The sequence below is a fragment of the Poromitra crassiceps genome (assembly GCF_964638095.1).
Source record: "Poromitra crassiceps genome assembly, chromosome: 16".
In the NCBI taxonomy this organism is placed as follows: Eukaryota; Metazoa; Chordata; class Actinopteri; order Beryciformes; family Melamphaidae; genus Poromitra; species Poromitra crassiceps.
In genome coordinates, this window is record NC_139645.1 from 28,556,624 (window position 1) to 28,568,803 (window position 12,180).

Sequence of the window (12,180 nt, forward strand, 5' to 3'; positions counted from 1 at the left end):
TATTGTATACCTTCGTTTAGATGCTTTGTTTATTGTTCTAATATGCGAACTAACCATTTTTCTATACCTTTTAAAAACATGAATTACGCCGCTAGGCTGAACGTCCAAACCGGAACTCTTATATTCGCTAGCTCCGCCAACCGGAAGTGTTATATTCGTTCACAGAAGGAGCTCTGATTCGGCTAGCTGGTAGTCTCTTAGAACAGACGAGTTGGCTTCCGCAATTTTCAAATGCTTCCGCCATACCGTCTGTACTTCGTGGGGGAGAATCATGCACCAACCGGAATGGGAAGCAGAAAGGCGGGTCTTCCGCTCATTAGTCCAATCAGAATCCAATATGCCGGCAGAAAGGCGGGTCTTCCACTCATTAGTCCAATCAGAATCCAATATGCCGCATTCGCGTGTCGTGATTGGTCGGATTCCGTAGAACTTCCTTCCAGTCTGAAGGTTTTTTTCCCAACTTCCTTGTGCATGTTCTGGGGGTGTAACGTACAGACTGTATAGCTGCATTCGCTGGATGTAGAAGAGACAGTCTGTTTTAAGAGACTAGCTAGCTGGCGTACAGCGGATCGGTGTCAAGTTAGCCAGAGGAAAACAATGTGGCTTCCTGTCCCGATTTCCCCCCCAAAAATAAAATAATTGTGCTTGTTGTTGTAGCCTCGACGACGCTAGTTTTGTTGTAACAAACAAACAAACAAAAAATGGTTCTGTTGGTCAAACATATTCCAGTGTTGTTCCTCATGGAAAGTAAATACTAAAAAGGTGCAATGCAAAATTTCATTTAGATTTTATTTTGAAGGCTAACGTCTTTTTTCGGTCTTATTCTGGCTAGCTTGACGCACGCAGCATGTAAACTGCAGAGCAACCACGGAAGGCAAAAAGGACCAAAACAGAGCCTACCTGCTGTGTGTAGAGACCTGGTAGACTGCTGTGTGTGCGTGTCTGGTCTAGACCATGGTCTCCAGACCGACTGGTGTGTAGTGGTGACATGGTAGTTTTATAGACTAGTGACATGGTAGTTTTATAGACTAGTAGTAGTGACATAGTTTTGTTTCCACTAGTTCTACAGCCACAAGATGTTACTCGATAGTTATCCTCCTGCAGATATGTGATGTTGTAGTTGACAGAGCAAGCAAGCAAGAGACTGAAGAGTAAAAACCTGAACAACAGAATGGACAGTGTTTTGAAGTGACTACACACACCACACACTAGATAATTCATTCAAAAGCAACTTTACTTCCTGGAACACACCAAGCCGAACCAACAAACCAGTCATATGACACGCCACAGCAACATCATGTGACATCTCTGATGAAGATTGCAGGAAGCAGCAGTCAAAACTGTCAGGTATTGACAACAAAATACAACTAGTCTTTTCATATGAACAATATTTAGTTAACTTTAGTTAGACGAAATTAACTTGTTTGGAGGTTTATAATATCCAGTTTTCCAACTGCCCAGTGTTGTGCTATGTTGGTCTGCTGATTAGCTCACTTTAGATGATGTGGTTAATGTCTCCATCTATAGGACACACGGTAGAACTTCATCAACTGATTTGTGAATTATTTGCTTCATACCAGGTTTCTGGCCTCATGTTAGACTGGTTTGATGACATAGCCTACTGATAGTGGCTGCACCCTCAGATGAAATGTTCACAGAAATTAATAACTCTCTCTCTCTCTCTCTCTCTCTCTCTCTTCAGGTGAAGACAGAACGTCTCAGTGACTTGATCTGGATGCTGCTGTGAATTAACCAGGAAAACATCTTCCAAGGTAACATTACAGTTTTTTGATGATCACTAGCTGACATTTGAATGTTATAACTGCATAGTCGACTTGTGCAAGACTTGTGCTAAAGTCTCTCAAATCATGAACCTGCTGTTTGCAGATGGTGTTCCTAGTGCCATAATATCCAACCTTTGCTGTCAATGTGGCCAAAAATAACCTAATTTTATTTCTGACTTTTAGTGGAAGCCTGATAAACTCTAGTTAGGTTGTAGTCTCAGTTCATTGAATTGGTGAAATATGCAGGACGTGTGAGAAGAAGTAGGCCTCTGTAAGTTCAGATACATGTTGTGTTTCTGTTGATACATTGTGAACAAAACACTACAACCTCCACAAAACTGAGGTTCACTCCCTTTCATACTAAAACCTCTTTGCACATTTAAAGTCTCAGTCAAGGCTAAAAAAAACAATCATTCTGTTTGTATAAACATGGATGACAAAATCAGAACATGAGATGTCGATAGTTTTTGGCATACTGAACAATGAATTTCAGATTACTTTTTCTTCTTTCAAATGGAGATACATCATTTTGGAAACAGACTTCAGATATTGGAACTGTGTACATTTCATTACCATGAATAACCTCCCACTGTAACCCTGCCCCCCCTCTAGTGAACTATGGCCCTGTCCAGCAGTCGAGATTCGGTGTTGGTTGGTGACTCCAGCCTGCAGAGCTGGGAAGTGATTGGCTCCGGGGGGTTTGGAAAAGTCTATAAAGCCAGGCATCTTCAGTGGAGATGTGAGGTGGCTGTTAAACTGCTTCATAACGATGGCGGGTAACTAACTAGTCACTAAGAGATTTATTTTGACTGCAAATAACCATAAATTGTTACCAGTGCGTCTAACCGACACACGTCACACACAGGTCGGGCTTGTCCCTGCTGCGTGAGAAGGACCTGATGGTTAAGGGAAACAGCCCATTCATCGTCCAGGTGTTTGGAGTTTTCCAGGGCCGGCCGCCCTCCTATAGGTCCTCACAGCTCGGCCTGGTCATGGAGTTCATGGAGAGAGGATCCCTGGCCTCCCTGCAGGTAACCTTTCTACGTAGAAGTTTAAATATGTAGGTAGTACTTTTAGATATGTATGTAGTACCTATATAAACCTCTATCAAAAGTTTAGATATATGTACTACCCTACATATGTAGCTCCCTACTTAGCTTCCTACCTCTCCTCTTCCTCCTACCTACCTACTTTCATACCTTGTACCTTTGTACCTACCTGCCTTCTAGAGAGCTGCAAACCCGAGGGTACCCTCGCGGGCCCCTCGGGCCTGCCAATACGGGCCAAGGCCGGGCTCGTTTTTTCTTTTTTTTTAATTAATAGGTCCGGGCCGGGCCGGGGTCGGGCCGTTTTTCAATAATTAAATAAAATAACGTTGTATTACTCGCTTGATTTTACACAGCAGAGCAGTCAGACAAAGAGGAGGAGCGCACACTGCACAGACACTCGCCTAGCCACAGCCACACACACACAGACACACACACCCTCACCGTGACGTTAGTCTGCCACTCCAGTCCACAATCCACCGTTCAGTCAGCATGCTGTCAGCGTAAAAAACAACAACAAAACAAGCCGCGTGTGTCCGTGTCCGTGTCGTGAGAGAGAAATAAGATCGATGGACATAAAACAAAGTTTGCGAGGGGAGAGTTAAACAGTCCCCACTGCAGTAGGGAAAGCTCATTTCAACCTGTTCAAAACGAACCCATCTACCATACATTGTGAGGACACTAATGTGACGTTATTCAATGCAGCTATAAACGGTAAGTCTGCTGTTTTAATTTCGATATATGCTTGAGTGACATAATGTTTCAGTTTGTGGGCATTGTTGCTGTTGGCAATTAAACGATCTAACGTGCTCTTTCTCGAGACAATATGTGTGGATTTTGATGGCCACGGTAGCGTGTGTGAGAGGGGGAGAGAGAGACAGAGAGAAAGCTGCAGTGTTTGTCTTTAGGCAACACAGTCTAGCAACGTTTTGGACCAACGAGTTCAGCGGCATGCACAGAGAGGGAGAGAGAGAGGTGTCGTCATATCGTGATATTGATGTCGGGCCTCGCAACGGGCTCGGGCCAATTAATTTCATGACTCATCCAGGCCGGGTCGGGCACGGGCCTGCATGTCACGGGCCGGGGAGGGCTCGGGCCGAGATTTCAGGCCCGCGCAGCTCTCTACTGCCTTCCTACTTACCTTCCCTCCTAGCCAATTACCGGGTATGTGCCATCTACCTACCTACCGATCGTCCTACAGACCTCTTTCTTTCTGACTTGCACCAAGATTTTTTATTGTTCTTTTTTCACACATTTTTTGGAGGAAACCTAGATTTTAGCGCCTGGGGACCCACGTACCATTTCCCATCAGACAATCGCGCCACTCTCGCGTCTAGGTCTTAAAACGAGTCCTTAGCTGAGCCAGAAACTTGAAGTGAAGACGCTATCCGATGCCTAACATCCTCTTCTTCTAAATAACAGATGTTGCCGCTTCCAAATTGTTGAATAAAATCCACTTTTATGTCTTTGAGAAACCAAAAATGTAGTTGCAATACCATTCCGGAAGTGTGGGTCGCATGTCCGGGTTGACTCCATGAAGGATTTTTGGTCATGGAGTATGTGCCATCTACCTATACCGATCGTCCTACAGACCTCTTTCTTTCTGTCCTGCACCAAGATGTTTTATTGTCCTTTTTCCACACATTTTGGGAAAAAACCTAGATTTTTTGTCCCCCCCCCACAGAACAGCTTGCATGGAACCCCGCCCTGGCCGCTGGCCTTCAGACTGGCTTACCAAGTGGCTCGAGGCATGAACTTCCTCCATAGCCTCTCTGTCCTTCACCTGGACCTGAAGCCCCATAATGTGCTGCTGGATGACAGCCTCAATGCCAAGGTGAGTCCCACACTCATACTGCTGAGGTTCATACTGTATATATAGACATATATATCTCCTGTTGCTGTGCGAGCTCACCTGTCCTGCAGCTCGCAGAGCTGGCCCAGCAGCTCGTATTCGCAGCTCGGCCGCTGCTCGACCTTGCCCGCAGTTCGGTTGCTGTGTGGCCTTGCCTGCCCTATTGGCGGGCGCACAATGTCTCCCTCTCTCTCTCCCTCAGTCTCTCTCCCCCCCCTCTCCCCTCTCTTCTCTCTCCCTCTCCCTCAGTCTCTTGTGACTTTGTGTGTGTGAGTGAATTTATGACATCACTGATGATGTCATCAGTGGGATTTATGACATCACTGATTATGTCATCAGTGGGATTTATGACATCACTGATGATGATGTCATCAGTGAGATTTATGACATCACTGAGTATGTCATCAGTGGGACAGACAGACAAACAGACAGAGCCCCAGCTCCCATTCATATACTGATGATGATGATGTGATATGTTTGTTGTTGAAATAAAGAGAAGCCATTATTGTGTCTCTCTCTCTCTTAGGTTAGACTGGTTTGATGACATAATGATGTTTCTAGATGTTGATAGCAGAGTTATGAGGAAATGGCTGCACCCTCAAATGAAATGTTCACAGAAACCAAGAACTCTCTCTCTCCCTCTCTCCCTCTCTCTCTCTCTCTCTCTCTCTCTCCAGCTGACTGATTTTGGACTTGCCAGGTATTTTCCAACATACAGCGGCTCATATGCTTATTATATCAGAGAGAGAATGAGATGAGAGCGATCTAACATACCTCCTTGCCGGCGGCAGCCTGCTCTGTTTGCTGTCCGTCACATAGGTATTATCTTTCATAGCAATGCTGGTCTAAAACGTTGCTATTTTACAATTTTCTGTGAGACTGTGTTGGTATGTATGTGTGTGTGTGTGTGTGTGTGTGTGTTTGTATGTATGTATGTATGTATGTATGTATGTATGTATTTCTATTCATGTATGTATGTATGTTTGTATGTACAGTATGTGTGTATGTATGTATGTATGTATGTATGTATGTATGTATGTATTGTGAAGTCTGAACCCAAGCCAACACGCAGACACAGTTTGCGAAGGTTTAAGACACCTCAGTGTCGTTTTATTCAAAGTCAAATAAGGGGGTTTCCAAAGTCAATAAATACATCATCCTCCCAAGCTGGGGCTTTCAACAACAGTGTTCATTCAGGAGCTTCAGTCGCTCTCCTATATTGCCTAGAATAGAGAGAGAAAGGCCAAGGTAAGTATTTATGCATTCAACATATAGCAACCATGCGATAGGAGAGAGAATAGTGGAGTATTAGCTTACCGCCCGATGGGAGAGGTCCTTCACACTGGAGAGCCAACTACACAGTGGGAGAGAGCTCTAAATACCAAACACCTTGATTGGGCATTCAGTGCAGCTGCCATCAGCTCATCAGGCAGCCACAGGTGACAACACATCAAATTGGATGAGCACAGAATTTGGGACATACCTCCAATCGATGACCAGGCCAAGGCGGGGCTGGGCTCTCCCTCCACTGTGTATGCTGGCCCTAGGTGAACTCTCACCTGATCGGGGGTATAGAGGTGAGACTCCACATATCCCCCCCCTAAGCTCCTTGCTCGGGCTGGGAGCTTTTGTTTCCTCCTCATAGAGGCGGGACATGGCGTCTGCGTGCTGTATTTCCTTCCCTGGGCGGTGCTCCACGTTAAACTTATAGTTCTGTAATCCAAGGAACCAACGAGTGACCCTGTCATTGCGGTCCTTGTTGGTGGCCATCCACTTGAGGGGCGCATGGTCGGTCACCAGAGTAAACTGCCTGCCCCACAGGTAGTAACGGAGGTGACGGATGGCCCACTTCACGGCAAGGCATTCTTTTTCAACTGTTGAGTAGTTTTTCTCGTGTTTCAGTAACTTCCTGCTGATGAACGTCACTGGGTGCTCATCTCCCTCTATCATCTGGGCCAGGACGGCTCCAACCCCGGTGCCGGATGCATCGGTGTGTAGGATGAATGGTCGCGCAAAGTCAGGGGCCACCAAAACTGGCTCCTCACACAGAGCTTGCTTCAGGGTCTGGAAGGCGGCCTCCGTCTGGCTGGTCCAGTGTACATGGTGTGGCAATTTCTGGCGGGTCAGGTCATGAAGAGGGGCTGCGATGGTCGCAAAATTCTTAATGAATTTCTGATAATAAGCTACCAGACCCACAAAGGATTTCACCTGCTTCTTTGTGACTGGGCGAGGCCAGTTATGGATCTTCTCTACCTTTCGGGCCTGGGGCTTCACGCACCCCCTCCCGATGGTGTATCCCAGATAGTCGGTTTCGGTCCACCCCAGCCGGCACTTCTTGGCATTCGCGGTGAGGCCCACTCGTCGCAAGGCACCCAGGACGGCCTCAAGCTGCTCCAGGTGTTGTGGCCAGGTAGTGCTGTGAATTATGATGTCGTCGAGGTAGGCGGCGGCATATGAGCGGTGGGGACGGAGGACCCGGTCCATCAGGCGTTGGAAGGTGGCTGGGGCACCATGGACTCCGAACGGAAGGACTTGATACTGGAATAGGCCATCCGGGGTGGTGAACGCCGTCTTTGCCTTCGCCCTCTCTGTTAGGGGCACTTGCCAGTACCCCTTGGTCAGGTCCAAGGTACTGACAAACCGGGCTGGGCCCAAGCGTTCGATCAGTTCGTCGACCCGGGGCATGGGATAGGCGTCAAAGGTTGAGACTTCGTTAAGTTTTCGAAAGTCATTACAGAAGCGCAGCGTCCCATCTGGCTTCGGCACGATTACGATAGGGCTCGACCAGGGGCTGTAGGACTCTTCGATCACCCCGAGCTCGAGCATCTTTTTCACCTCTTCGCGAATTGCTTCTCTTCGGGCTTCAGGGATTCGATAGGGCCGTTGCCTCACCACTTTCCCTGGTTGTGTTTCGATGTCATGTTCTATGACTCTGGTGCGTCCAGGTAGTTCCGAGAAGACGTCCCGGCTCCGTCCTAGGAGCTCTTGGATATCCTGTACCTGCGCTGGGGCAAGGTCCTCGCCTACTACCACGGGGGGCTTCTGGGGAGAGACATGTGTCAGGAGGGCTGGGTATGGAACAGGGTCAGCAGAATACCACTTCTTCAGTACATTAATGCAGAGGTTCTCAAATGTTTTTCAGCCAAGGACCCCTTACAAGATAGAAAATATACCGGGGACCTCCTCATTCTGATTTGTGATTTTGGGCTAAGCTTAATTGTTTCCACGGTAACGTGCTTGACTTTTAATTTGATAGGTTTGTTATTAGAATGTAATCCATGAACCATTTTAGATTTAAAGCATGAACTATTTTCGTTGAACTACGGTATGAAGATTTTGCAAATTTTTTTTTTTTTTTTTTTTTTATTACATTACATTTACATTACGTCATTTAGCAGACGCTTTTGTTTTGTCCAAAGCCACTTACAATATCACAATTTGTCAACAGTCCAGAAAACCACTATGCAACACAATCAATTTTGATAGACTAGCACCATGTAGGAAGTAGTTTGAGAAGGAATAAGTAACATGTAGCATTTTCTTTTTAATTAATTAAAAAAAAAAATATTTTTTATTTTATTTATTTATTTATTTTTAACTTGAAAACTTTTCGCGGACCCCCTGGCAAAGTGCCACGGACCCCTGGGGGTCCGCGGACCCCCATTTGAGAACCACTGCATTAATGTGATAAAGCTGGAGGCCTTTCCGCCGGCCAGGCTGCCTTACCCGGTAATTAACGTCACCCACCTTCTCGACGACCTCATATGGCCCTTGCCACTTGGCCAAGAATTTGCACTCTGTCGTGGGGACCAGTACCAATACTTTTTCCCCCACCTGGAATTCCCGTAGCCGGGCGCCTTTGTTATATGTGCGGGCCTGGGCCGCCTGGGCCTTCTCCATATGCACCCGGACTAGTGGCCAGACCTTCTTCGCCCTCTCCTGTAGGCGGTCGACATGGTCAATGACACTGCGGTGGGGAGATGGTTGGCTCTCCCACGCTTCTTTGGCCAGGTCAAGGAGGCCCCTGGGGTTACGGCCATAGAGAAGCTCAAAGGGAGAGAAGCCCGTGGAGGCCTGAGGTACCTCACGAATAGCGAAGAGCACGTATGGTATCAGCTGGTCCCAGTCCTTCCCGTCCGCTTCGACTAGTTTCTTCAGCATTCTCTTAAGAGTCTGATTGAACCTCTCCACGAGGCCGTCAGTCTGTGGGTGATAGACAGATGTTCGTATTTGTTTCACTTTCAACCATTTGTACAATGCGGTCATGACACGGGACATAAAACAGGTTCCCTGGTCTGACAAAATCTCATCGGCTATGCCTACCCGGCTAAACAGCATTAATAGTTCATGTGCAATATTCTTAGCAGTGGCAGTGCGCAAAGGAATAGCCTCAGGGTAACGTGTGGCATAATCGAGGATTACCAGTATGTAACGATGTCCCCGGGCCGACTTGGGCAGGGGTCCGACAATGTCCATGGCTATCCGGGAGAAGGGGGTACCAATGATGGGGAGTGGGATGAGCGGGTTGCGCAGGAACGGCCTGGGTGCCGTTTTCTGACACTCGGGACAGGAGCGACAGAAATCCTCTACCGCCCGCTTCACCCCCGGCCAGTAGAACCGGGCGACCACTCGGTCGTAGGTTTTCTGGACCGCCAAGTGGGCCCCTAACTGGTGGGTGTGAGCTAAGTAGAGGACTCGTGACACATATGACTTTGGTACCAACAGTTGTTCAATTACATCCCCCCCATTAGATTTGGTCCCCCTATACAGTAGTCCATTCTTCACACAAAAATGTGGGTAGGGAAGTGCACTCACGCCTGGACACCGCTGGCCATCTACGGCGGCGACGTCCCGCCGGGGGGTCTCGAGACTCGGGTCGGACCACTGGGCGGTGGCGAACTGGCCACAGGGGGCTGTCGTGGCGGTTTCTATGACAGGAAACTCTGTAAATGGATCCTCGTTGAGCGGGGGAGTCTCTCCTCCGCTGGCGTCTCCCTCTGAGGCGGAGCTCTCGGTGGGGGGTCCCTCCGTGGTGGGACGGAATGCGGGGCAAGCAGCCCTCGGCTTAGACGCCGTCGGACGGCGACTTCGGCGTCTCCCTCGGCGCGTTGGATCGGGCCGTAATCCGCTGCCCCAGTAGCGCTCGAACAGCGTGCAGTCAGTTCCGATGAGGAGGGGCACCGGTAGGTTGGGAACCACGCCAGCGGCTACCAGGGCATCTCCTCTGGGGGTCTGGACCCGGATGTGGCTGATGGGGTAGTGACGCACGTCCCCATGGACACACGTTACAGGCACCATAGCAGTACTTATGGTGGTGGCGAAGTCGGACCGGACCAACGTGACGACGCTGCCGGAGTCGACCAGGGCATGGGTGTCGGCCCCCCCCACTCTCACTGGCAGGGTGGCGTGGCGCCGACCAGCCTCCCCGGTATGTAGGCAGGGCCGGGAGGCCTCGGAGTTGGTGGCGGAGGGCATGGAGACATCTTGGCTGCGGTCCGGACAGGCCCAGGAGATGTGGTCCTCCTGTCCGCAAACGTAGCACCTCCGCTGGGTCCGCGGCATCCTATCCGCCGGAGTGGCGTTCCTCGGTGGGGGCCGGGGTGGTGTAGCCGGCCCACGGCGGCGGCGGTCTCGGCTGTCCCTCTCTTCGGGGCTGGGTCTGGCTGTCTCCATCCTTGTGGTGCGCAGCATTTCGGCACTGACCTGGTGGTTCTCTAGAAGTGCCACCAACTCGTTTAGTGAGGAAGGGCATATTTCCGGGCATCGGGCGGCAAAGAGCGAATGCATCTGTCTATAACAAGTCTTTCAATCCATGGTGTATCACCCCCCGTGGTGAGCCAGCTCTTGGTGAGGCGTAGTAGGTCAGCGACCTGGGCTCGCGGTGGCTGCCCAGCACAAAAGGCCCAGGAGTGGTAGCGTTGTGCTCTGGCCGGGAGGCTGTAGCCGTGGCTGGCTAAAATGGCTGCTTTTAGTCTCTCAAAATCCTGTGCGTCGCCCACAGGTAGGTCCCGACAGACCCGCTGGGCCTCACCAGTTAAGAACGGTGCGAGGATGCCAGCCCAGTCGCCAGCCGGCCATCGCTCCCTCACGGCGGTGCGCTCGAACAGTTCGAGGTAGGCTTCAATGTCATCATCCTGGCTTTGTTTAGTGAGGACAGCCCCGGGAGGGCGTGGTGCCCTGTCCTCTTAAGAGTTCTTTCACTGCATTCTGGAGGTCTGCTTGGCTCCTTAGGAGCGCGGTTAGAGCTTGAGCATGCTCCATTTTTTTTTTCATTTTTTTATTTTTTTTAAGGTTGGCGTGGGTCAGACTGCCTGCATTCTCCACCAATTGTGAAGTCTGAACCCAAGCCAACACGCAGACACAGTTTGCGAAGGTTTAAGTCACCTCAGTGTCGTTTTATTCAAAGTCAAATAAGGGGGTTTCCAAAGTCAATAAATACATCATCCTCCCAAGCTGGGGCTTTCAACAACAGTGTTCATTCAGGAGCTTCAGTCGCTCTCCTATATTGCCTAGAATAGAGAGAGAAAGGCCAAGGTAAGTATTTATGCATTCAACAGCAACCATGCGATAGGAGAGAGAATAGTGGAGTATTAGCTTACCGCCCGATGGGAGAGGTCATTCACACTGGAGAGCCAACTACACAGTGGGAGAGAGCTCTAAATACCAAACACCTTGATTGGGCATTCAGTGCAGCTGCCATCAGCTCATCAGGCAGCCACAGGTGACAACACATCAAATTGGATGAGCACAGAATTTGGGACATACCTCCAATCGATGACCAGGCCAAGGCGGGGCTGGGCTCTCCCTCCACTGTGTATGCTGGCCCTAGGTGAACTCTCACCTGATCGGGGGTATAGAGGTGAGACTCCACAGTATGTATGTATGCATGTATGTATGTATGTATGTATGTATAGCAGTGGCGAACCGTGCCTATCAGAACCGGGCCTTCTATAACGTATTTGCAGGTTGATAGCTCTAATTTTCAATCATTAAATCCTTTGGTTTGAACAGGCATCTTGAAAACTCTGCCACACTTCCTACTTCTCAGAAATCTCCGAATCATCATTAACTCCTCCCTCTTTGTAGTTCGCCTCGTCTCCTGGTTGGCTTGGATTCGCCAATCCCTGGAAATATCCCACCCACAACTCAACTAATTGTGATTGGCTAACCCCACAACTCAATGAAATTCTGATTGGTTAAGACACCTGTCATCAAAATTGTCATCCCCATTTCATGACCAGAGTTGGGTCTTCGTGAAGGGTTGCTGGCTTGCTGTCAATCAAATCCATTTGCCGGTGGAGGCTGGTCCAAATATTTAACCCCATATTTGCTGAAACAAAGTGAGTCCAAGATCTGAACAATTCAGGGACATTATTAGTGGCCGGGCCAGCGAAGCGGCAGGGCCACTTATTGTATTTGCCTGTATTATTATTATTCTTCTCCCGGGAAGTTGGACTTCCTATGCATGAAAATAAACTAAACTTTGCACAAAGGTCCA

At 49.0% G+C, this 12,180-nt stretch overlaps 1 protein-coding gene across 2 annotated transcripts in view; it reads left to right on the top strand.

Moving 5' to 3' along the window:
- Nucleotides 1–1,709: 1,709 nt before the first annotated feature.
- LOC310791301 (receptor-interacting serine/threonine-protein kinase 3-like) overlaps nt 1,710–12,180 on the top strand; it is a 93,929-nt gene continuing 83,458 nt past the window's right edge. For both annotated transcript variants that reach the window (XM_083652988.1, XM_083652989.1), the window contains exons 1-5: nt 1,710–1,772; nt 2,397–2,560; nt 2,650–2,815; nt 4,515–4,664; nt 5,360–5,382. In XM_083652988.1, the coding sequence (XP_083509114.1) occupies nt 2,403–2,560; nt 2,650–2,815; nt 4,515–4,664; nt 5,360–5,382 (497 nt within the window). In that variant the 5' untranslated portion in view covers nt 1,710–1,772; nt 2,397–2,402. The remainder of the gene's footprint in view (nt 1,773–2,396; nt 2,561–2,649; nt 2,816–4,514; nt 4,665–5,359; nt 5,383–12,180) is intronic.